The sequence below is a fragment of the Acomys russatus genome, chromosome 17, assembly GCF_903995435.1.
Source record: "Acomys russatus chromosome 17, mAcoRus1.1, whole genome shotgun sequence".
In the NCBI taxonomy this organism is placed as follows: domain Eukaryota; kingdom Metazoa; phylum Chordata; class Mammalia; order Rodentia; family Muridae; genus Acomys; species Acomys russatus.
The window spans coordinates 2644492-2668328 of record NC_067153.1 but is presented as its reverse complement, the minus strand read 5'-3'; the positions used below and the strand labels follow the sequence as shown (position 1 = coordinate 2668328).

Genomic DNA, 23837 nt, shown 5'->3' with positions numbered 1-23837 from the left:
GTGTCATAATAAGATAAAGTGAATAAATAAATAAATAAATTTTAAAATGTTAATGTACAGATGCTCAATTTATGAAGGGGGTACTGTGTCCCCAGGAGCGGAAGTTACAAGTAGCAGGGAGCCTGCCTCATGTAAATGCTAGGGAGTGCTAAGTCATTTTTCCAGACCTGATACAATTCTCTGCATGCTCCTTGGACTACTCTCTTAGGATACAGCTCAGAACAAGGACTGTGGAGAGTGACTTCGATAAAGTCTAACCAAACTTTGCATATAAATTCTGGAGTCTTTGTAAATACCATCTAAAAAGACAATAATAAAGCCATTAGTCTCACAACTTTCTCAGCTCTATTTTATTGTTTATCAAAAACATGTGAGGCAGTGTGTGACTCATGCCTTTAATCGCAGCACTCCACAGGCAGAGACAAGAAGATCTCTGTGAGTTTGAGGCCAACCTGGCCTACATAATGAGTTCCAGGGCCACTGGATTATACAGAGAGACCTTGTCTCAAAAAGGGGCTGGCAGGAGGGGCGGGGCTGCTGAAAGTAAAATGTTTTGTTACCCTAAGATCCATCTTGTTGACTATCTGTAGCTTATGATTTCATGTGTTACTAATAATTTATTTTTCTACTTGGTCTTCTGGGATTGCTGTCTATGAAATACTTATATTTGTGTTCCTTCACAAGTTAGCCATAATAGAGTTTGTAAAACCACTATAGTCACTCATTCAATTGTACCCATGAGAGTTCATATTTCTACTTTACAAATGAAAAACAGAAATATAATCTACTTAGAATTCTTAACTTTTTATATTCAAATAGCTTCTAGTAGTTTAAATATTTCCTTTTGAATTTTCATAATAAATGTAAAATAGAAATAACTACAAAAATAAAACTAGGAAAATCAACAGAATGCCACTTCTGTGAAAGGGAACTTTCCATTCAGGTGTGTGGGATTAGCTATTTCCTTAATGACTGAACAATGATTATGCACACATTAGGTATTTAAGTACTTGCTGCCTCAATTATTTCCCCAAGAGAACATTCTAATTATTTGAAATACACTATTTGCTTGAAGGCAGGCTAGAATAATTACTTAATTTAAAACACCACAACCATGACCAAAAAAAAAAAATTAAATTAAAATAAATTTTTAAAAAAATGCACCTTAGCCTGAAATTTTTCTAAGCAAACAACTAGATAAAGAGGTCTTAGTGTGCCGAGATTTCAAAGGCCAAACTCAAGTTAAGGCCTATACCAAATTTAACTGGAATCATTAACTCCCTCAGACATGAGGAAACTCTTACCTCATCAGTGCCCTCTGCTGGGGAAATCATTTCCCCTTAACTTCCCCTTCATGCGCTGCACCTTACTTCTAACTTGTGTCTATATTTAAATTATCCAAGCTAAAATTAGCCTCGCCATCTGGAATCCAGTTAGGGGAGAAGGAGAACATGGTATGTTTCAGCGTGGTCCTCCACACCACTTAGAATATCTAACCTAACCACTTAGGTTATCTGAGTCTGGTTCCTTGGGCCTTTGCACTTGGCATCATCTTTGAGTTCAGTTGATGCATGCACACACAGCACCCTACATTCCTTGTAAGTAAATGATAGCAATATAAAGTAATTCTCCACTATGGTATGCAAATATTAACAAACGCCTTCAGGACGAAGTATAGTTATTCTCCCTCTCACGCCTGAAAAGAAGATAATTTATGCATTATCCAACTTATAATAATACTGGTCTATAAATATTTGTGGGCTTTAAATTTTTTTTCTTTCAACCTTCTTGTAATATCTGCCAGGTTTCCTCAATAATAACAAGCTAATTAAAAATATAAACACTCTTCTATCCCATATCTTTGCAAGAATCATTAGTTTACCTTTATTCCAAATTATTCTCTATGAACCAGATGATATTTTTCTCCCACTCAACAATTTAGGAATGAAATGACAAAGACCTATAAACAGTAAGGCTACACACAAATGGCAAAAATATTTTTTCTTTCTCATATGCTAGCAATGGCCTCTGCCTTTAGAACTCCCAATCATATGACAATGAGATGCAAAAGCTGTCTCTGAGGTAGGGGCTTGGGATGGGGCTAGAACAGCTAGGAAAAGGATAAAGAGCAAAGGTAATAGGTATTTCAACCCTGAATTTTTGTCAGAAAGTTACTAAATAGGCCACTTCAAAATTTGGACAGATTGACAAGGTTAGTGTTACTGGATCTTAAACAGATAAACCAACATTTGCAAAACTTAGGCATAATTTGAAGAATTACATCATTTTCTAAAATATAAACTTGGATAATAATAGTGGCTTTTGATCCACTTAACGAGACATTAAATAAATGATTAAATCTACACATTTTACAGTTGCTTTACAGCTTAGTTCATGTGTAGTCCATTTCCGAACTATTTCTTTTATATTAATTTGCTACTTACTCATGAAACCGCCACTATTTTTTCTTAATATCACTTTACTTTTACTAAACATACAGTAAAAAAAAAAAAAAAAAAAAAAAAAAGCCCAAATCCTGACCTTGTGCTACAAAAGAGGGAAACAAGTGACTGCCCACAGGCGCAGAGGATTTCTCCCTCTGGCTTCCTTCCAGAATCCAGGACTTTTCAAAGGAGCAAAGTAATTTCCTGTTGCTATTGAAACTGCTTCTGACTCCCAAACCATGACTTCAGAAGACACTTAAATGTGGAAAGAAAATTCTGGAACTAGGTAAAGGCTTTACAGTCCAGTTTCAGAACCATACACTCCCAGGTTTATAAAGTAACTAGAAGAAAAAGTGGAAGTGGAAAGGGATCAGGTGGGATGAACAGATCAAGGGCGGAAAATAACAGAATCAAAAGAACTTGAAATGCCTAATTAATACACTGTATTAATTTTAAAATAATTAATTGAAGTTTGTAATATATTTCAGTTAACAAAATACTTAGTTTATTATGTTAAACTTGATCTTCATAGAAACTATATGAGAAAATGAATCAGTTTTCTTGAAGATAAGAAAGCAATGCTCAGAAAGATTAACTTGTCCCAAGTACTACCCTCTACAAAGAGAGACTTGGGGCCACAAGGCCAGAACACAGACACCTTTATCTATTGTGGCACTCATTCAATCTTCCCTGACTACTTAGGTGTATCTTCTGAATATATTAGTTTTAACTAGCAACAATGATTATTAAATTTCTACATGCAGAAAATGTATAACAAAATACGTATGGCATAAATTAATAAATAATGAAAAATTATACAAAAAAATAAGCACACTAGCCAAGACATGGTGGCACACACCTATGATCCTTGCACTCCAAGGGTAGAAGGCAGAAAACTGGTGCAAGTCTGTGGACAGTCTGGGCCTCAGTCTGAGTACCAAGCCTGCCAGGAAGACACATCTCAGAAAGTCAAACAGAAACAGTTTTAAAGGGAAGAAAAATTAAAATGTAAGAATATCAATAACGAAAAGTAGTCCTTTAGCAACTAAAAAGTAATTTCATGATTTGAAAAAGCATTTTAAGTATGTATTCTGAACTATATATTTAAGCATCAATGTGTTAAAATTAAAAATGGTATTATAGAGGCTTATACTTACTATATTTAAAAATATTTTAGTTTTATGAGAAGATTGTTAAGACTTAAAAGTTTTATCAAGGAAAGCTATAATCAAAGTATATGTGGGAAAGTATTTTTCCACATCTATAATCTCATGTGTGTGTGTTTGCTCCTCTAAACGGAAAATGCATTGTTTCATTAATTAGTCAGATAAAAAATTGCACTACAAATGCAACTTTCTCAAAATGCTGTATCCTTTCAAAACTACTTACGCCATGCTTGGCAGGCACGTTGCTCACATGGCCCCACAGCTAGCCTGCATGGTAAAGAGATCACAAACTTGCTTTTATGCACAACATCTTTAACATTTGCTGCCCCTCCTGTGCTTGTGATTAAATGTAACTTTCCGAAATCCCAAAGTTCTGAGAAAAAACATAAATCCTTGTCTCACAGCTGCTGTTTGACTCTGGAAACACATGCATTTTCTTTTCAAGCATTTACCCTCAAAACTCCCGAAGGCCCTGGACTGGGGAACACCTGCATCTCTTCATTTAGTTCCAATAACAGAGCCTAAACTCCAAAATTACAAAAATAGACTCTCTGTTCAGCTGTAGTTACATTTTGCTTCTAATTCCCATGAACAAAACTGCTAGGAGCATGAAATCCTTTGGGCAAGCTCTGTCACCAAGAGGACAAGACGCCTGCACCAGGAGCCCAGTGGGAACAAGGAGAGAAACTGGCAACAATTATAGATAAAGTCCATAGTAAGGCCCTCAGGGAGGACAGAGGAAATATAGTACAATAGATGGGTGTAATTTTTAAATATGTATACCCTAAACACAAACGTGAATTCTCTTCGGTTGGTCCAATATATAAGCATTTCTAGTCTAGTGTCCTGTCAAAATTACTAAAAGCATAACTTCAAGGCAACTCACCTAATTTTACATTATGAAGAGAATTTTGTGAAATAAGACACGTCTCTAACAAAAGCAACGTCTCTATTTTGACTTCCTTAGAAACCCCTATCTGACAAAAGGATTTTGAATGGTGTACATTTTCTGTTATATTTTAATCAACAAGCAGGTCTAAGTAACACAACTGAACTGAATTTCCTAAGTCCAGAATTGTAATTTTGACTTTACAAAACAATAACAACCCCTTCCATATTTAATAAATAACAGGTAAAATTGGTTCCACTCATGAAAACCTAATTTAAACCCTTATACTGGTTTATGAAGTTAATTATTCTGAAGAATAAAAGTCTTAAATTGGCAATATTACATTAAATTGGCAAAAATTATGTTACAAGGAACACTTAAGTTTACATCATTGCAAAAAAGCATTGAAAACACCTCGTTCCATGCGTCTAACTCTAGGATGAAAATGTTGTTTTGAGTATTGTACATTAAGGAAAAACTGATGGTGTGTGTGCTGGCTCTCAGCAATGATGAGGACAAAGATCTCAAGTTCCAGGTCAGCTTGGTCTACACTGCAAGAGCGAGCATATGAGTCACTCTCCTGCTGCTGTGATAAACAGCAGGACCACTGTAACTTGCAGAGGGGTTTAGTTGGGCTTACAGTTCCAGAGGAGTGAGTCTGTCATGGTGGGTAAGAAGACAGCAGCAGATGTGGCTGCTGAAACAGAAGCAGAGGACTCACATCTTAAACCAAAATCAAAAAGCAGAGAAGGTGAACTGGAAACATCTCATGGCTATGAAACCTCAAAGCCTGTTACAGGTGACACGCTGTTCCAGGAGGCCACACCTCCTACACCTCCCCAAAGCCACCAAGTGGGGCTCAAGTATCAAATGCCAAAGACACGGAGAAATAGTTCACTCAAACCAAACACATCAGTTTCTAAGGGAGGGAGGGAGGGAAGGAGGGAAGGAGGGAGGGAGGAAGGGAGGGAGGGAGGGAGGGAGGGAAGGAGGGAGGGAGGGAGGAAGGGAGGGAGGGAGGGAGGGAAGAAAATTTAAGCATGTAATTCAATTTGCACAAATAATTAAAGTCATGCAGAGATTTTTAAAAAAGTCTTCCTTATTAATGGTGAACAAAATAAATTAGGGTAAATTATACAGCATTCAGTATAAAAATTTTTACATGGAAGTTCATAAACTAATGTAGATATACAAACTATGGAAGATTATTTTTGTGCAAAAGGCATTTGTGTAAGAAAAGATGCAAAAAAAGATGCACTGCGAGGATGTGGGGAGAGAGGAACACTCCTTCACTGCTGGTGGGAATGCTAACTAGTGCAGCCACTTTGGAAAGCTATCTGCTTCTATCTCAGAAAAATGGGAATAGGGCTTCCTCAAGACCCAGCTATTCCACTCCTTGGAACATACCCAGAAAATGCTCCAGCACACAACAAGAAAATTTGCTCAACCATGTTCATAGCAGCCTTATTCATAATAGCCAGAACATGGAAACAGCCTAAGTGTCCATCAGTAGAAGAGTGGGTAAAGAAACTGTGGTACATATACACTATGGAATACTACTCAGCTATCAAAAACAAAGAATTCCCGAAATTTGTGGACAAATGGATTGAACTAGAAATGATCATAATGAGTGAGTTAACCCAGAAGCAGAAAGACTCAAATGGTATATACTCACTTATATCTGCATACTAGCCCAAGGGGCATGTCCCATGAAAGCCTTCACTTACCAGGAAACTGGGACAGAGGGGAGGACATCCTATTGGGACTCTACATGAGAGAAGCATGGGAGAATAGCAAAGTAGAAGGATCCAGAGGGTCCTAAAACCTACAAGAAGAACATTATGATGGGCAGATCTGGGCCCAGGGGTCCCGCTCAAACTAAGGCACCAGCCAAGGACAATACAGGCTGTAAACTTCAAACTCCTACCCAGATCTAGCCAATGGCCAGAACATTCTCCACAGTTGAGTGGAGAGTGGGATATGACTTTCACACGTACTCTGGTGCCTCATATTTGACCACGTCCCCTGGAGGGGGAGACCTGGTGGCACTCAGAGGAAGGATAGCAGGTTACCAAGAAGAGACTTGATACCCTATGAGCATATAAAGGGGGAGGTAATCCCCCTCAGGAACAGTCATAGGGAAGGGGAATAAGGGGAAAATGGGAGGAAGGGAAGAATGGGAGGATACAAAGGATGGGATAACCATTGAGATGTAACAAGAATAAATTAATTTTAAAAACTGAAAAAAAAAAGAAAGAAAATATGTAAAAAAAAGATGCACTGCATGGGCAAAACACAACATATTAAAAAAAGAGAAAGTTTATCTAAAACTCATTTTAAAATATTATCTATGAATAAATCACGGCGATCAAATGTTTCAACACATAAAAAGCCACAGAAACATCTGTCTGTCTACTTCTAATAACTTATATCTGCATAAATGTTCACATCGTTTAACAGTCCTACCAAAACGTGTCATGAAGACAGAGTGTGACCCTAAAGCACCACAAGAACCCTCAGATCCTTCCCTATAGACAGGGCCAAGAGCAGAATGCAGTAAGGGGGAGGTGTAAAGGAAGCTGCTACAAAGTCAAAGGCAAAGCAATGATGTGAGATACTAAACTGAGTACTTTTGATAATGCTATAAAGACATTTTTGATTGAAAATAATGTTTTTTCATATTCTGACTATAGTTTCACCTCCCCCAATTCCTCCCAGATACTGCCCACTTCCCCATTCATCAAAATCCACACCCTTTCTTTCTCTCATTAGCATAAAAAAGGACAACTAAAATAATAATAATAAATAATAAATAATTAAAAGCGCTAAAGAAAAAGCACAAGAAACACATATAGACACTGAGACACACATTTGCACGCACAGAAAACCAATAAAAATGAAAGCAGAAATCATAATATATGATGTGTAGGCCTAAAAACAGAGAATAAATGCCCAGACAAAGCCTGTGAGGCAAAGAACCTCCAAAGTCCCACTGAGTTCATTTTGTGTTGGCATCTACTGCTGGGCAGGAGGCCTGCTACTGCTCTGCTAAAGGATCAGTGATAAAATGACTCCTAACAATATTCTGCAATACTAGCAGATCAATGTCTTGGTAGCCACCATCAGAGCAGCTTCTCCCCAAAATACATAAGAACAAATACAGAGACACACAACTGGACAGCATACAGAGAATGAGAAATCTTGGAACACTCAGTCCTAAATGACATGTCTCCATAAAATCCCTCCGTCAGGACTCAGGGAAGAGGAGGCAGGAAGACGGTAAGAGCCACTGGGGAAGGAAGAGACCAAGGAAACAGGCCTTCTGGGCAAAAGGACTGACTCGCCTATGAAGTCACAGAGACTGAGGAACCACGCACAGGACCTGCCCAGGTCTAAGCCAGATGGGGTCCCAGCAATGAGAGGTTGACACTTCCATCTGAAAGGCTGTTTATAAACTGATTACCTTTATTTCAGACATCTTGACTTACAGGTTGGCTGTAACATCAGTGATAGCCAAGCACAGATAGACACATTCAATTCAAATCCAGTTTCCTGTTTGAAAGGGTAATCAAACTGACATTGAAACTGGCTCTATAAATGTATGAATTCCCTACTATGTCCTAACCTATGAATGTGGGTAGGATTTCCAAAGTGGGCAGAAATTTTGAATTTTAAAATGCCCTAAATTAAAAAAAAAATCACATTTAAGGAGTAATATATAAACCAAATACAAAATTACATTAATATTTATACACAAAACCATAAAAATGTCACCAAATAGAAATCTAATCCCGATGATGTGAACTTCCTTAACAAAAAAGAAACTATGACGTGTGACCTGGTACATGCCAGGGCTGTCACAGACAATCTTCTTACGTCAACTCGCTTCTAGAATGTTTTGAAAACTTGTGAGAGGTAAATCAATTTTTGCAGCTAAATTAAGAATGGTCTTAAATTATGAGAAATAAAACAAATGTTGTTAGGAAAAAGATTGTATTATTATTTAAATATGCTTGGTTCATTAAAGTATTCTAATATTGCATGTAGAAAAACAAAAACCCTAGAAGACTCCATTGAACTCAAAAGTATATGGTGGATTCAAACACTACCATGCGTTACCAGACAGCAGCTCAGAGCCTGGTGGTCTGCTGAGCTCAACTGCCTAATGACTTCATGATCCAAGGATACAGAGGAATAATTGTGCAAAGGTGCTTATTATAATACATATTTTAAAACATGATTAAACAGAAGTTAACAAAAATAGCTTATTGAATCAGCAAGCCTACTGCTCTGTACAGGGGTAGAGAAACCCAAAGGCCAAACTAACCACTTTCCTTCCATATTAGTAAAAAAAAGCTGTGTTGGAACACTGTCACATCCACTGACTTATGCTCTATCAATGGCTATTTTTGCGCTGTAAGAGCAGGGGAGTTAAGAGACCATTTGATTCACAAAGACTCTCTCTTCCTTGAAATACTAGGAAAACAATCTTTTATCCATAGGTAATATCTTAGTTTACGTTTTGATCTCATCCTTCTATCAGTCTGTGCTTAACATACGATTATTCAAAAACTAAAATCTTCTTTAAAGAAGATAATTCCTAAAGAAGTATACTACTTCTCTTTTGTGTGTTTGTTTTTCAAGACAGGGTTTCTCTGTGTAGTCTTGGCTGTCCTGGACTTGCTTTGTACATCAGGCTGGCCTTGAACTCACAGCAATCCTCCTGCCTCTGCCTCCCACGTGCTGGGATTAAAGGCGTGCTCCACCATGCCTGGCTCTATCCGAATTCATTAACTGCCAAAGTGTTTCACAATCCCGCGTGTGTGTGTGTGTGTGTGTGTGTGTGTGTGTATGTGTGTGTGTATGTGTGTGTGTGTGGTGTGTGTGTATGAGTGTGTGTGTGTGTGTGTATGTGTGTGTATGTGTGTGTGTGTGTGTGTGTGCATGTGTGTATGGTGTGTGTGTTGTATATGTGTGTGTATGTGTGTATATGTGTGTGTTGTATACCTATATGTTGAAGTTCTTCTGTTGCCCTTTCTATCTTCTCTGTCCTCCTCACTTCTCTAATAATCACCATTGTAATTTTATAGCCTTTTATTTTGCTCAAATGTGAAAGCACACAATATTCATCTGCCTACATTTAACATGATGATCACCACTTTAAAACTTTTTTCTGAAAATGGTATGATTTTGTTCTTCCTTATTACTAAAAAATATTCTATAATGTATGTGGTTATAAGTGTATGTACAAATAAATGTATGTGCATGTCAAAAAATAAAAATAAAAACATGCTATATAAAACTGAGTGGACAAACTGTTTTAAGATAGGCAGTAAGCCCTTTGACTCCTAATGGAGACAGTGTATGTTATCTTCCCAGGCTATGAACTATACAGACATTGTGGAAATGATAACTCAAAACAAGTGCTAATCAGTGCCTTTAAGCTCAGGCTTTGTAAACAACCCAGCAGGCCTATGGAGACTAGCATGTTAACAGAACCAACAGAACGAGCAAGATCAGAGGTGTGTAGGAAAGCTGAAAAGCTAAGTCTTATGAGGCACACGGAAGCCTGACATACCCGTTCATGTCACTGTAAAGAGTGGAGCCAGTACAACGAAAGTTAGAACCCAGTGACCACGCTATGGAGTGGCTACTAGCACGAGAGAGGAAGAAGCTGACAGGTATTCTCTACCAGCGTCGTTACCTGCCCAAAAGAAGACAGAGACACGGGAAGAAAATGGATGAGAACACAAAACCAAACACCCAGTTGCACAATGGGGCTTGGAACTTAACAGAGAATTCTCAACAGAGGAATATCAAATGGCTGAAAAACACTTAAAAGAAATGCTTGTCCTCGTTAGTCATCAGAGAAATGCAAATCAAAACGACACTGAGATTCCATCTTACACCCATCAGAATAACTAAGATCAAAAACTCAAATGTCACCACATGCTGGCGAGGATGTGGAAAGAGAGGAACATTCCTTCATTGCTGGTGGGAATGCAAACTAGTACAGCCACTTTGGAAAGCTATCTGGCACTTTCTCAGAAAAATGGGGATAGGGCTTCCTCAAGATCCAGCTATCCCACTCCTTGGAATATACCCAGAAAATGCCCTATCACACAACAGGGACATATGCTCAACCATGTTCATAGCTGCTTTATACATAATAGCCAGAACATGGAAACAGCCTAAGTGTCCCTCAGTAGAAGAATGGACTAAGAAACTGTGGTACATTTACACTATGGAATACTACTCAGCTATTAAAAACAAGGAATTCCCAAAATTTGTGGACAAATGGATTGATCTAGAAATCATCATAATGAGTGAGTTCACCCAGAAGCAAAAAGAGACAAATGGTATATACTCACTTATATCAAAACACTAGTCCAAGGAATACGTCCTATGAAAAACTTTACTTACCAAGAAAGTGGGTCAGAGGAGAGGGTATCCGATTGAGACTTTAGGCAAGAGTAGCATGGAAGAATGGGGAAATAGTAGGACTCACAGGGTCCTGGAAACCTACAAGAAGAACTTTATGACAGGCAGATCTGGGTCCTGGGGTCTACCTCAAACTAAAGCACCAGCCAAGGAGAATATAGGCAGTAAACTTCGAACCCCTACCAAGACCTAGCCGACAAACAAGATATTCTACACCGTTGAGTGGAGAGTGAGATCTGACTCTCACACGAACTCTGGTGCCCCTGTTCTGACCACGTCCCCTGGATGGGGAGGCCTGGCAGCACTCAGAGGAAGGATAACAAGTTACCAAGAAGAGACTCGATATTCTAAGAGCATATATAGGGGGAAGAGGTCTCCCTCAATCACAGACATAGGGAAGGGGAGAAGGGGGAAGAGGGAGGGAGGGAGGAATGGGAGGAAACAGGGGAAGGGCTAACAATCGAGATGTAATATGAATAAATTAATAAAAAAATTTTTTAATTTAAAAAAGTTTTAAAAAGAAAAGAAAGAAAAGAAGATGAGTGAGGAAACTAGTAGCATTAACAACATGCTAGTTACGTGCCAAACACATTCATGCCTTTGGCCACTTGTCATGAATGTTCATCATTTTATTCACCACCCATCAAATCATCTCAAGCACTCTTTACATGTCAGACAATGTAAGGTCCAGAAGAAAATGTGACAAACAGCCAGTGCCAAACTCTGGAAATCACTGTTTCGTGGTGAAGACAAGAGTATGCAAGCTTGTGCTGTCACAAAAGCCAAGAAAGAAAAATACATGGAATTATATGACAAACAGTAACAGACCTATTAAAACAGGGTGAGGAGGAAGGGAGATGGAAGAGATTCAGAGGAAGCTCCCCCAAAGAGACAGAAACTAAATAGAGATGCTGAGACTGAACTGGGCCTAAGAAGATATAGAAAGAACTAGGACAGATGTTAAGAATGGTCAATATAAAAAAATCGGCAAATGTAAAAACATAACCACCGTGAGGAAGAGGGAGAGAAAACAGACCAGAAGGCCTGAGCAAATGGAGAGGGCCACATTGTGAAGGGACTCCTAACAGTGCTGAGAGACTGAGCTGACCGCCTCCAGACACGTGGAGTGTAAACTGAGAGGCCATCACGACTTCTCATGTTCCTAGAGAGCACACACGCTATGGACACGTTCTAGAGCAGTGAACACTCAACAACGTTTCATTTAACATGATGACCACCACTTCAAAACAGTTCTCTGAAAATGGCATTTTATTCTTCCTTATTACTGAAAAATATTAGAGAGAGAGAGAGAGAGAGAGAGAGAGAGAGAGAGAGAGAACACACATTTATGTGCCACTTTCTTCACCCACTCATCTACTGATGAACATATGGACTGATTCCATAACTTGGCTTTGTTAGTAATATGAAAATAAACATGGACACAAAGTATGTCTGTAGTTAGCCCAGAGGGACTCTTTAAAACACATATCTAGAAATAGTGTAGCTGAATCATAAAATAGTTCCATTTTTAACTCTGAGGAAGAAGCCTCTAAACTGATTCCTACAGTGACTAAGTGTACGCACATTCTCAGCCGCAGCACGCTGTCATTCCTCCTGCATTCATGTCTTCTGACTGACAGAAATTCTCAAAGAGCGCGTACAAATATCTTTCTTATCATTAATTTCTCAATACTGTATTTATGTAGCATTTATATTAGATATCACGAAAGAAAGAAAGAAAGAAAGAAAGGAAGGAAGGAAGGAAGGAAGGAAGGAAGGAAGGAAGAAGGAGTTCATTCTGACTGGGATAAGACAGAGCCCCAGTGTAGTTTGGACCTGGATTCTGAGCATGTTCTCCTGTGCTTCTTGGCTCAGGTGTTTCAGCACTTTACATGTATCTGCCGCGTTCATTTGCCTATGTACTAACTGAACTCTTTCCTTTTTTTTTTTTTTTAACATGTTGCTTTCATTGTGAAGACTCCCGACCCTTCCTGTGAATACCTAGTGAACACTTTCTGATTCTGTAGCAGTCTCTTCACTCTGCTGAATGTTCCCTTTCCTCTACACAAATGTCTTAATTTCATGTTATCGTACTTACAGTTGTGTCTGTTATCTCTGGGCTACCAGTGTCCTGTGTTGTGGGTCCTGGCAGAACCTGGGTGACTTCATGTGATCGTATTGCTCAAGTGCTCCTGTTATTCCTAGGATGCTTGCAGTCCTATGGAGTCAATGCTTCTTGTCCTCTTACCCCCAACTGTTTCAAAGTGTCAAGCCTTACAGCTCTCATCCATTTGGAGTTTATTAAGACAGGGTGAAGAACAGGTAGCTACTTTTGGATTCCTGTGCATGCTTATTCAGTTTTTACTAGCAACATCTGTTAAAGGGGCTACCATTCTTTCTGATGTATGTTTTGGATGCCTTTGGCAAAATTCAGACTGCATTAGTTGTGTGGGATCATCATGGGTCTTCTATTCTACGCCACGGGTCTGGGTATCTGGGTGTGTGCCAGTGGCATGCTGATTTGTAAACAATTCCTTCTTTTGGAATAGTGCTCCTCTTTGAATAATATCATGGCAAAACATTTTAAAACTAGCCTTTCAAACTCCTCATTTCCATTTCAAATGTGGCTAGTGACTAAGTGGCACACAGGCTGTAACACATGATGTCACATCTCTATGACAGTCTTAAGTCTGTGCACCCATTTGTTTCTTTAGTGTCTGCCTACACATACTTACTGCCTAGATAATTATGTCTTTTAATACTGGACATATTAGCACGTACTCTAAGTTATAGTGTTTACTGAGTGGCATTAACAGAGCTCGCTCTCTCTCTCCTATGCACTATTTGAAAGGTCATTGGTGAATCCTTTAAGGAACCCTCATCTCTAGCCTCACTGACTGACTGCCCAGGTTTAAGAAGACGTCCCTGTTCGCGTGGCCACCACCGGTCTCTGGCTCTCACGGCTTCTCTTTTTCCTGCTCTACATTCATCTCAGGACACTGCTTCTCACCGTGACACATGAGGTGCGGATAAATAGTAACGCAAAAACAAAAAAACATAACCTTAACTAAAACCACAACTTCAGAGTCATTCTGATTTAGATTTTAAATTTTTCATTATCAAAACGCTTTGTTTTTAAATAAGACATGAGTGGGCCAAATGAGTAATTTTCATATGGTAAACTGTGAGTCACAGCCACATTAGAAAATCCATATTATAGAAAAAGCTTTAGCCCAAAACACACACACACACACACACACACACACACACACACACACACACACCACTTCTGTGGTTACATTGTAAACATGGAGTTTGAATCTCTCCTTTAAAAAAATGACTTATAAATACTTGAGAATCTTAGAAAAGAATAACTATATTCCCCAAAATTTGACTTAAAAGTCCACATTCAAGGGCATTTCTGAGAAGGAAGATGCACTGTGAGGGAGGCCTGATGTGCCTGCACTTACCAGCGTGGCGGCAGTAGTCCATGTGCTGGGGAACTCGGATGGTGAAGGCTATCAAATCTGGAGCTAGAAGAGACTCGGGCTTCCTACTTTCATTAAGCCATTTGGTGCTATGAAGGTCTCTAGTGTCAGAAGGACCCTGAAGCAAAGGAATCAACTTCTCTTTTCCACTTTCACCTGAATAGAAATATTGATTGAAAAAGCTGTTTTAAAGAAGAAAAAATTTTAAATAATATTTCTTATGTAAAATATAGTAGTTTGGGAGTTCTTGATCTGAAAATGTATGACTAAAATAATGGTTCAATAATAGTTGCCACGCTAATACTATACCTAGTTAATAATCTAAGAGTCTGACTAATAAAGCTATTTTAGATTTTAAATTAAGTTTTGGCATTTTGCTAGTGAATGTAGAACATGTTCAGAACAAAATGAGATGACAAAGATATACTTCAGCAAAATACATACTGTAATATGATGGAATTTAAGTTTGCTGAAAGAGTTGAAAATAGCTTAAGAAAGCTAGGTGCAGTGACGCGTGCCTGTTATCCCAGCACCCGGGGAGGCAGAGGCAGGCTGATCTCTGAGAGTTCAAGGCCAGCATGATCTACAGAGTGAGTCCAGGCCAGCCAAGGCTACACAGAGAAACCCTGTCTCAAAAACAAACAAATAAACAAACAAAAAAATACCTTAAAGAGAACATCAAACAAAATGCTGCAAGACAGAGTAATACAATTACAACCAAACTTTTATAAGACCCAAATTTAGTCTTTGAATCTACTATGCTAACAGTTTAATGCAATATTAAGTTAATGATCACACATAATTCACATTTCCATCAAAACAGTAAGAATATTCTTTTAATTTTTCCTTATAACTATTGTTAAAGCTATGCAAAGCTGTTCACCTGAAAATTAATTGGTTAAAGTCAGTAAGTATCATCCCTGCACTGTTAAAATTATTAAGTATAAATAAAACAATGAAAAGCTCTGATTCATAGGAACAATGAGTAAATTCTTGTTTCAGCAAATGCTCCTTGTAAAAGGCAAGGCCGATTCTCCTACACAGGCAATAAAGTTTTACACGGTCCAGCTGCACATACCTGGGGCTTTGGCACAAATTTTTATTGATCCCACGGTCCCAGAGGCACATGTGACCACTGATGTGCTGCAGTACTTCAGCTCAACATTCTGGATGGAGCCCTCCAGAGTTGGCAGGGGATTCTTAGATTTCACACCTAATAAAAGAAAACTGCAAATGTACTAGCTGATTGAATTTAAATAATTTTTATACTCCTTCACCAAGGTATTTAAAGTTAATTATACTTTAATTATCTACCTCAGATGTTCTTACAGTATTTGTGTTAGGTTTCAGAGTTCAGCATTTAAAAGGTAAAAAATGCAATTTTAAAGTAAATGGGCTGAACTCTCATAACTATACTTACAACCAAATCTTGATTAGTAGGAATCAAGACATGAAACTAAATGCATAAATCATTACATAAAACTCAAGAGGAAGTTTAAAATTATATTTAGTTTTAGAATACACAATAAATTTTAGATTTTGAAACAAGTTTAACTTACTTTGGCACAGACATTTAAAAAGGAAACTAGTTGATCGAGGAGATGAAAATAAGAGAGTCTAAGATAGTTTGTAAGTTAAAATACAATCTCTTATAAGCAAAGAAAAAGAATTTTTCATCAAACTACAAAAGGTAGATATTAATACCTGTACTGCATGGTAGATACTAATATAAAATATTTGATAAACTTTAATTTTAATGGTCAACTCTGACTTAGGTCGTAAAGGGAGCAGGGATTATACACGCAGGGAAAGCTGCAGAATACAATTCTGATGAGGAAATGGGGAGAGAGAGAAAAGAAAAAGTTCAAGGGTCATCCCTCAGGGTTAACATTTACTCAAGACTTCCTATGTTTACCTACACAAATGGAGTCAGTCTCCACAAAAGACCGTAATATTGATATTGCTATCCTCATTTTTGATGCTTAGATTGAAGGTGAAAACTAAGCTTCAGAGGAGGCTCTCTAATCAGTTATCTGTAATCATGTAATCAGTTAATGTGTACTGAGGACTTGCATTGTGTCATGTGTAGAAATGAATTCTGTCTTCACAACAAACTATAAATGTCCTCATTGTATGGAAGAGAATACCATGAATTAGAGGTGTTAACTACATTGTGCATGAATCTCAGTGTTAAATGTCGTATCTGTTTCAGAATAATTTTATCTTTCTATCACTGATTTTGAGTACATTCATAAACATCCAGGAACACTATTTCCCCTCTGTTCCTTGCCTCAGATTTTAGTGAAATACAAAGTATTATCCTTCATATTTGAAGACTTTTTAATTATACATGATTAAAAAGAACTTTCTACGTTGATTAATTTTGTTTTAAAAACTCAATTCCAACTATAGTGTGTATTCATAAATACCCACTGTGTCTCTGAAAGATTGTGAACGTCTTCCTGATCAACCAAGAATGAACATGTAATGAAAGCAAAGTGACTCAGAAGAGAACCTGTTGAAACCCTTCCCAAAGACTAACCCTCGTGTCTGAAAACTCTTAACTTTCTAATCTTCACATTAGTCATTGTCTTAGTGTTTGTCAACTGGACACAAGCTAGCGTCATCTAAGAACACAGGATGTTAGTTGAGAATATGTCTCCATTAAGACTGGCCCATAGTTGAGTCTTAATGTCATAGGTGGGGCTCCCCATGCAGGGGTGGTTCTGGATGCTGTAAGGGGGCAGGCTGAGCAAGCCCTGAGGAGCAAGCCCATAAGCAGTGCTCCTCCGCGGCCTCTGCTTCAATTCCAGCCCCCAGGTTCCTGCCCAGCCTGCATTCCTGTCCCGACTTCCCTTAGCGATGGACTATCACCGAAAGTGTAAGCAAAATAAACCCTTTCTGCCCTCAAGTTGCTTTTAGTTATGGTGTTTGCCACAGCAGTAGAAACTCTAAGACACTCGTTGCATAAGTGTGTCAACTGTTAATGTGCCATGTTTAGCATGTGTTTATAGTAATCATCCTTAGAACAGAAGCTGAACTGGGCTCTGTAACAGATTTAAAGACTGTGTGAAGCTGACAAAGTGGTATCCAAATGCTATGTATTTCCCAGACTTTCAAATTCCATGACTGGGAACACTGAAATGATAGCAAATAAAATCAAATGATGGCAACATCTACATAATCAGAGTGCTAGCGATATAAGTGTCACAGCATCTGACATTGACTGAACACTTAATTGTGCCTAATTTATTTATTCCATACACAAAAATAAGATAGCTATTACTATTCTCATTTTACACACAGGCAAACAAATACCTGGGAAACACAGAATTGGCAAATTTGAAGCATATTTTTCCTTATTAGAACGGATGCATAAGGCTAGGGATACTGGTCACTGGATAAAAGAGTCAGCTATATAAGCTCGAGAATGTGACACCCAAATAAAAAGCTGCTGTGACCACAGGTCTATCCCAACACTATAGATTTGGGGGGATGCAGAGCCTTTGAAACTTTCTGGGTCCAAGCCGACCTCCAGGTTTAATGAGAAATCCTATTTCAAAGGACTGGAGTGGGGTGTGAAATAGTACAACACATGATACCCTCTTCTGACCGCCTCAAACGTGCACATACGTGTTTATGCGCTTGTGCATATGCATATTCGCGCGCGCGCACACACACACACGCACACACACACACACACACACACACACACACGCACACACACACACGCACACACACACACACACACGCACACACACACACACACGCACGCACACACACACACACACACGCACACACACACACACACACACACACACACACACACACACACACAGGACCTCGAACTCCTCCATACATTCAACACTACTGTGCTTTGAAAGATATCATATGGTGTGTATACACTCCACCTTAATCCAAACATGATGACGGATGAAGAGAGGGATACAAAACTAAGCCCTCCACTGTTGCTCAAACCTCACAGATTACCAACCTATAATAATTTCTTTAAAAGTATAATAATCCTGCAGAGCTGTGTCTTGCAAGTGACCACGGCTCTTCTAATGCAGCTGTAAAGTTCTATAGCTCATTGGAGGAGCTTTGCTAGACACACACACGGAGTCTGGGGTTTACTCCTCAACACTGGAAAGAGTGGGGGGAAATCATCTACAAAAAATTCAAGACTAATTCCCCAAACTGCAAAACAGAAGTAAAATATGAAAAAGGTTTATCAAATAAAAGCACATACACATATTTCTGTCCGCTCATACGCATGCTAAACTGGCTCTACAAATAGCTCTGAGGTAACAGCAAAACAAAGACAGCACCAGACACATAAGAACAAAAAGAGGCAACAAGCAAAGGCTAAATAACAAAAACGGCGTCCATCACCTCAACAACCCTGATGAGAGAGCAAGAAGGAAAATAATCAATGCTTTGAAATTCTATAGAAAAATAAATCATAATATAAAAATCTATGCCCAGCCAAAATATGACTCACATACCATGATGTTCTGGGTCGTTTTAACTGTCAACTTAGCCTGACCCAGAATCACCCAAGAAAGGAGTCATAGTGAGCAATTATCTAGATCAGTTGGCTGGTGGGTATATCTGGGCATGGGGACAGTCATCTTAATTACTGATGACTAAGGACCATCCAGGCCACTGTGGGTAGCTCCATTCCCTGCTTGGGGGCCTGGACTAGAGCTGAGCACAAGCAGCAAAGAAGCCGGCTGCAGACATGCTGCTTTAAAGATTCTGCCCTAACTTTCCAGTCATAAACTGTAACCTGGCATTGTAATCCACATTTAAACCTTTCTCCTCGAAAGCTGCTGCTTTTAGGGGAGGCGTAAGCTTTCAGGGTGTTTTACCTCAGCAACAAAAATGAAATTAGAACAAAGGGTAAAATAAAGAACAAATATTTCTTCAGATAGTCCAGATAACTTCCTGTGCTAGAATAATAACTGTAGAATATTATACCCCAGGAAAAGAGTGTGCATCCAGAAAGAAAACACCTAAGAAACAGAGCGCAACAAAAGAAAAGAAAAAAAAAAAGAAAGAAATTTCAATACATCTTAGATTTGGACTGAAGAACAAATAAACAGCAAAAGAGAAAAGTGCACTAAAAGAATCATTCCAAAATCAAGGCATGCACTTGGAATTTCTATGTTTTAGAAAACTAAAATATGTACAGGGAACATAAATGAAGCAAGAACAAAACCAGACAGACAAATTCTATCAAAGTTGTATAAGAGAAAATGTCAGTGATAGCATGTAACACTAAACATAATCTTGATACACTTGCATTGGATATATCATTAAGCAAAAACTGTGGCATACTTTTTTTATTGTCCCGAGTTTACAATTGTTGAGATCTCTCTAATGTTTAATCTAGAAACAAGTGTACTTCTGAAGCCATTGACCATAACATGTAGGGGTTTTGAAGTTGTTTTGTATTAATTGTTATTTCTAAATAGAATGGTGTATGCTTTATAACCTTCATTCATAGGCCTCCTGACTACTTCCTCAAAAGGAAGAGTTTGTTTTGTGTATAATTAGAGTGTAAAAAACGACAAAAAAAAAAAAACCTGTGATATAATATGCTCAAAACTTTAGGAAAAAGGAAGAGCAGATAGTCTTGGTCCTAAACACTAGGTCCTTGGTAGCAAGGACAATAACATTGTCTCACTAGGGAGGGAGGGAGGGAGCTAGACAGAGACAGAGAGAACATTAAGGATCCCAACGAGTTGTTCTGCCCTGACGAGATGACCTCAGATTGCTCACGTAAACCTGGTATGATGTGACAAATCCTTAGAGACACAAAGGAAACCAAAAGGAAGAGAGATGAAGTCAGAATCGCTGTCAAAGAAGCATGATACTGATGCCTCTGAAGATGGGGAGGGGCCATGAGGCAAGGAGATAGCCAATGTTTCTGGAAAGCTAGAAAAGGCAAGCACGGCCTGTCCCTACACGCACCAGATAGCAGACCTATTGACGCCTGATTGTCCCTGAAGTTCGTTTCAGTCTTATTTACATGCTAGAGGACTGTAAAAACAGAAGTGTGCTGTAGGGTTATAGAAATGGCAAGCAGTTAGGACACATGTTCCTTCTTGCAAAGGCGCCGAGTTTGCTTCCGAGCACTCACATCAGGCAGCTCACAACCAGCTATGATTCTAGCTCCAAGGGATCCAATGCTTCTGTATCCTCAGGCACCAACACTCACATATACATATATTCCTATACATAATTTTAAAAAATGAATATCTTTAAATTTTTGTGAAAGCATGCTATTTTAATAAAAGTTATTGGAGAAGTAATAGAGAATTAAAGTCCTTAAATCCAATACTAACTCTTAAATAGACAGGGGGCTAGAGAGATTGCTTAACAGTTAAAAGAACTGGCTGCTCTTTCAGAGGACCTGGGATCAATCTCCTGCATCCACATACAAGCTCCCAACCATGTATAACTAGTTCTAGAGGATCAGATGCCCCCTCTGGCCTCTGAGGGCAGCAAGCACATATATACAAGCAAAACACCTATACATTTATAAGTAAAAGGCTGTGTTTTAAAAATTAAATAGTTACTTGAACAGATTGTTTTAAAACTGTATTAAAGCAAACTGTCTTAAGAGTTCCAAGTAAATATCTATGAATCAGATAAAAATGATTGCTTTGTAAAACGCATTAATTATAAGTGACCCAAGAACTGCACATTACATAATAAGACAGCCAAGATTATAATCTTTTAAAACAAAATAATATACCATGAGGGACAGTAAAGTAGCCAGAACTCATATTTTATAAAGAAAAACTGCAAAATCATAAGAGATAATACCAATAATAAAGATTTCTAAAGAGAAGAGTCATTCTAAAATGTGCATTGAGGGGATATTTACCTTAGTATTACTGATGGACATCACTCAAGATAAAGGCTGATCATGAGGAAATGTACCTAAGAGAAAGAAGCTAGGGAGACGGGAACAACTGGGAAACATGGGACTGAGAAAGCCAGGTAGTTCTGAGAGTCAGCAGGTGACAAAGCAAGCCTACTTATTGTCTTCAAGAAAACACACAACCTAAAAGGTTGAAATTTCTTCTGCTATTGCTGACAATGATTTAGTTCCTAACATCAAAACAAACAAGCAAATGAACAAACAAACAAAAGCAGAAATAGTAACATTATAGGGTAGGACCAAAATATCTACATAAAAATTGCATAATATTTGCAGTGAAATGTAAAATGTAGCCATTGAGTCATATTTAAGAGCATTAAATTTAAAAAAATGATTTTTAAAGTGACATTCCATTATTAAGTAGGTGAGGAAAGTAAGCTTTCAATATGCATGGAAAAGAAAACAGTCTTATAGTTGTAAAGCTTTCTTTTTACTTCCCATGCTCTGTCTACAATGCCATAATTGAAGCAATTCATTGGTCCATTTAAGTTTAAAGATTGGCTTCTATGATGAACTTTTTTTTAATTGTAATGACAACAGTTTGACACAACTGAAGTTCACTGTAGCAGAGTATAAAATTATATACCTCATCGGATACCAAACATTTTACAAACTAGTTATAACACAATTGTTATTGGGAATTTTTATTTGCTTGTTTGTTTTTTCTTCTCCTCCTTTTCCTCCTCTTCTTCTTCGATTCAAAAGGAATCTTGCTACTATATAGCTCAGGTCAGCCTAGAACTGGCCTAGTGCACAAAACTGTTTCTCACAGTTTTGGTCAGTCTGCAGACTTAGCACACTTAACCATCACGCCTCCCTAAACAGATGGTACCTATCAGCTTCCAAATAATTTATTTCTAAGACTTGATTTTTAATATGGCTTACCTAAGTAAGTTTCTCTGCCCCCTAAATTTGTTTCTCTAAATTAATGTAGGTCTCAGACCTCACCAGAGATCTTTCTTTATGCAGTGTGTAATAGTTAACCCTGAAGCTGGCAACTGGTCAAAGGGCAGCAGTCAGTGCCTGTGGAGTGCTCAGACACTAATAAGACATACCTAGTTCCTCCTACCCCCAACAGTCAAGCACCAGAACTTGAAGATGGTGCATAAAGAGTCTAAGAGACAAAGGGGTTGGGGAGAATCAGAATAAATAGTGCCCTCTGGCCGTGACAGGATGGCTGTATTCATGGCTGCCTACACAAGACCTAAAACAAGATCAAGCCAGTCAACACGCCAGCATTGGAAAGAGGTGCTCATAAAGCCGCCAAGCCTAGCTGAGGAGCTATTTGCAGTTGATAGCTCCTGTAGGAAGAACAGTTGGTTTTCTTTAAAGCTGCGGTCAATGTTGGGTCCACCACAATCCAGGGGATGAACCTGCACCTATGAGAATACTGGCTTCACGGCTTAAAATAAAAAGATACAAAATTGGGAGGAGGTAGGGTAGATCTGAAAGGGGAGGATAGTGATGGGAGAGAGTGATATATTGTATACATTATGAAATTCTCAGAAAATAAAAATATAATTTTAAAAAGTAAGTTTTGACCTGTTCCTAATCGGGATCACTTGCTTGCAGTTTTCCATGACTCTTACCCACATCATCCATTCAATCACTCAGTCAATAAACATTTACCACAAAAGGACTGTATTTAAACATGGTCAGGAAGGTCAGAAGCAAAGAGACAGCTTGGGCATTTTTCTGATACAAGTCAAAATTCTATGAGAAAAGTAGTCATTAAAACAGTAACTGTGGAGCTGGAGAGATAGCTGAGTGGCTAAGGATATTCTGCTCCTCCTTTAGAGCGCCAAGTTGCATTCCTAGAACCTATGTCAGGCAGCTCAGAGCTGTACACCATCTAAGGAGCCAAGGGCTTCCATGGCTACCTTAGACAGACAGCATACACATTCATGCACATGGAAAAAAATCGTTACAAATTAAATATATAAAAATTTGCCTACTTGATATTAGGAAAATATCAAAAGCAGAAAGAGATGCTATGAAGTAGTCATTCATGAAGTCATAAAATATAATATAGGTATTATACAAACAGAGTAGGTTGTATTTGCATGTTTAGGAATATATAAAACTAATATATGTATATGTATATAAAAATGAAAAAAAAAGAGACCATGAATTTAAGAGGGAGAAAGGGGACATATGGGGAGAGGCTGGAGAGAAGAAAGGAAAGAGGAGAAATTATGTAATAATTTCAAAAAGAAGAAAAATGTCATGAAAAATTTTAATCATAAAAAGCATATGGTGGAAAACAATTAGAATATATCTTCAAATCTTTTATCTGCTGAATAAGTCGTGTTCAGAATGTATAGAAAATCACCAAAGCTCAACAGGAAGCAGCCTGTTTCAAAATGTGCAAAGGCCCTCACAAAGTGGCCCGCATCTGTAGCCCTGGCACTCAGGAGGCAGACACAGGAGCATAGTGTCAAGGTCAAGGCCAAGCTG

General features: G+C 38.3%; 1 protein-coding gene across 2 annotated transcripts in view; it reads right to left on the bottom strand.

Annotated features, from left to right (window-relative positions):
• Window positions 1-23837, bottom strand: part of Vps13b (vacuolar protein sorting 13 homolog B) — a 551580-nt gene that overhangs the window by 392222 nt on the left and 135521 nt on the right. For both annotated transcript variants that reach the window (XM_051159473.1, XM_051159472.1), the window contains exons 18-19: window positions 15507-15641; window positions 14411-14584 (exon numbers count right to left, since the gene is read on the bottom strand). In XM_051159473.1, the coding sequence (XP_051015430.1) occupies window positions 14411-14584; window positions 15507-15641 (309 nt within the window). The remainder of the gene's footprint in view (window positions 1-14410; window positions 14585-15506; window positions 15642-23837) is intronic.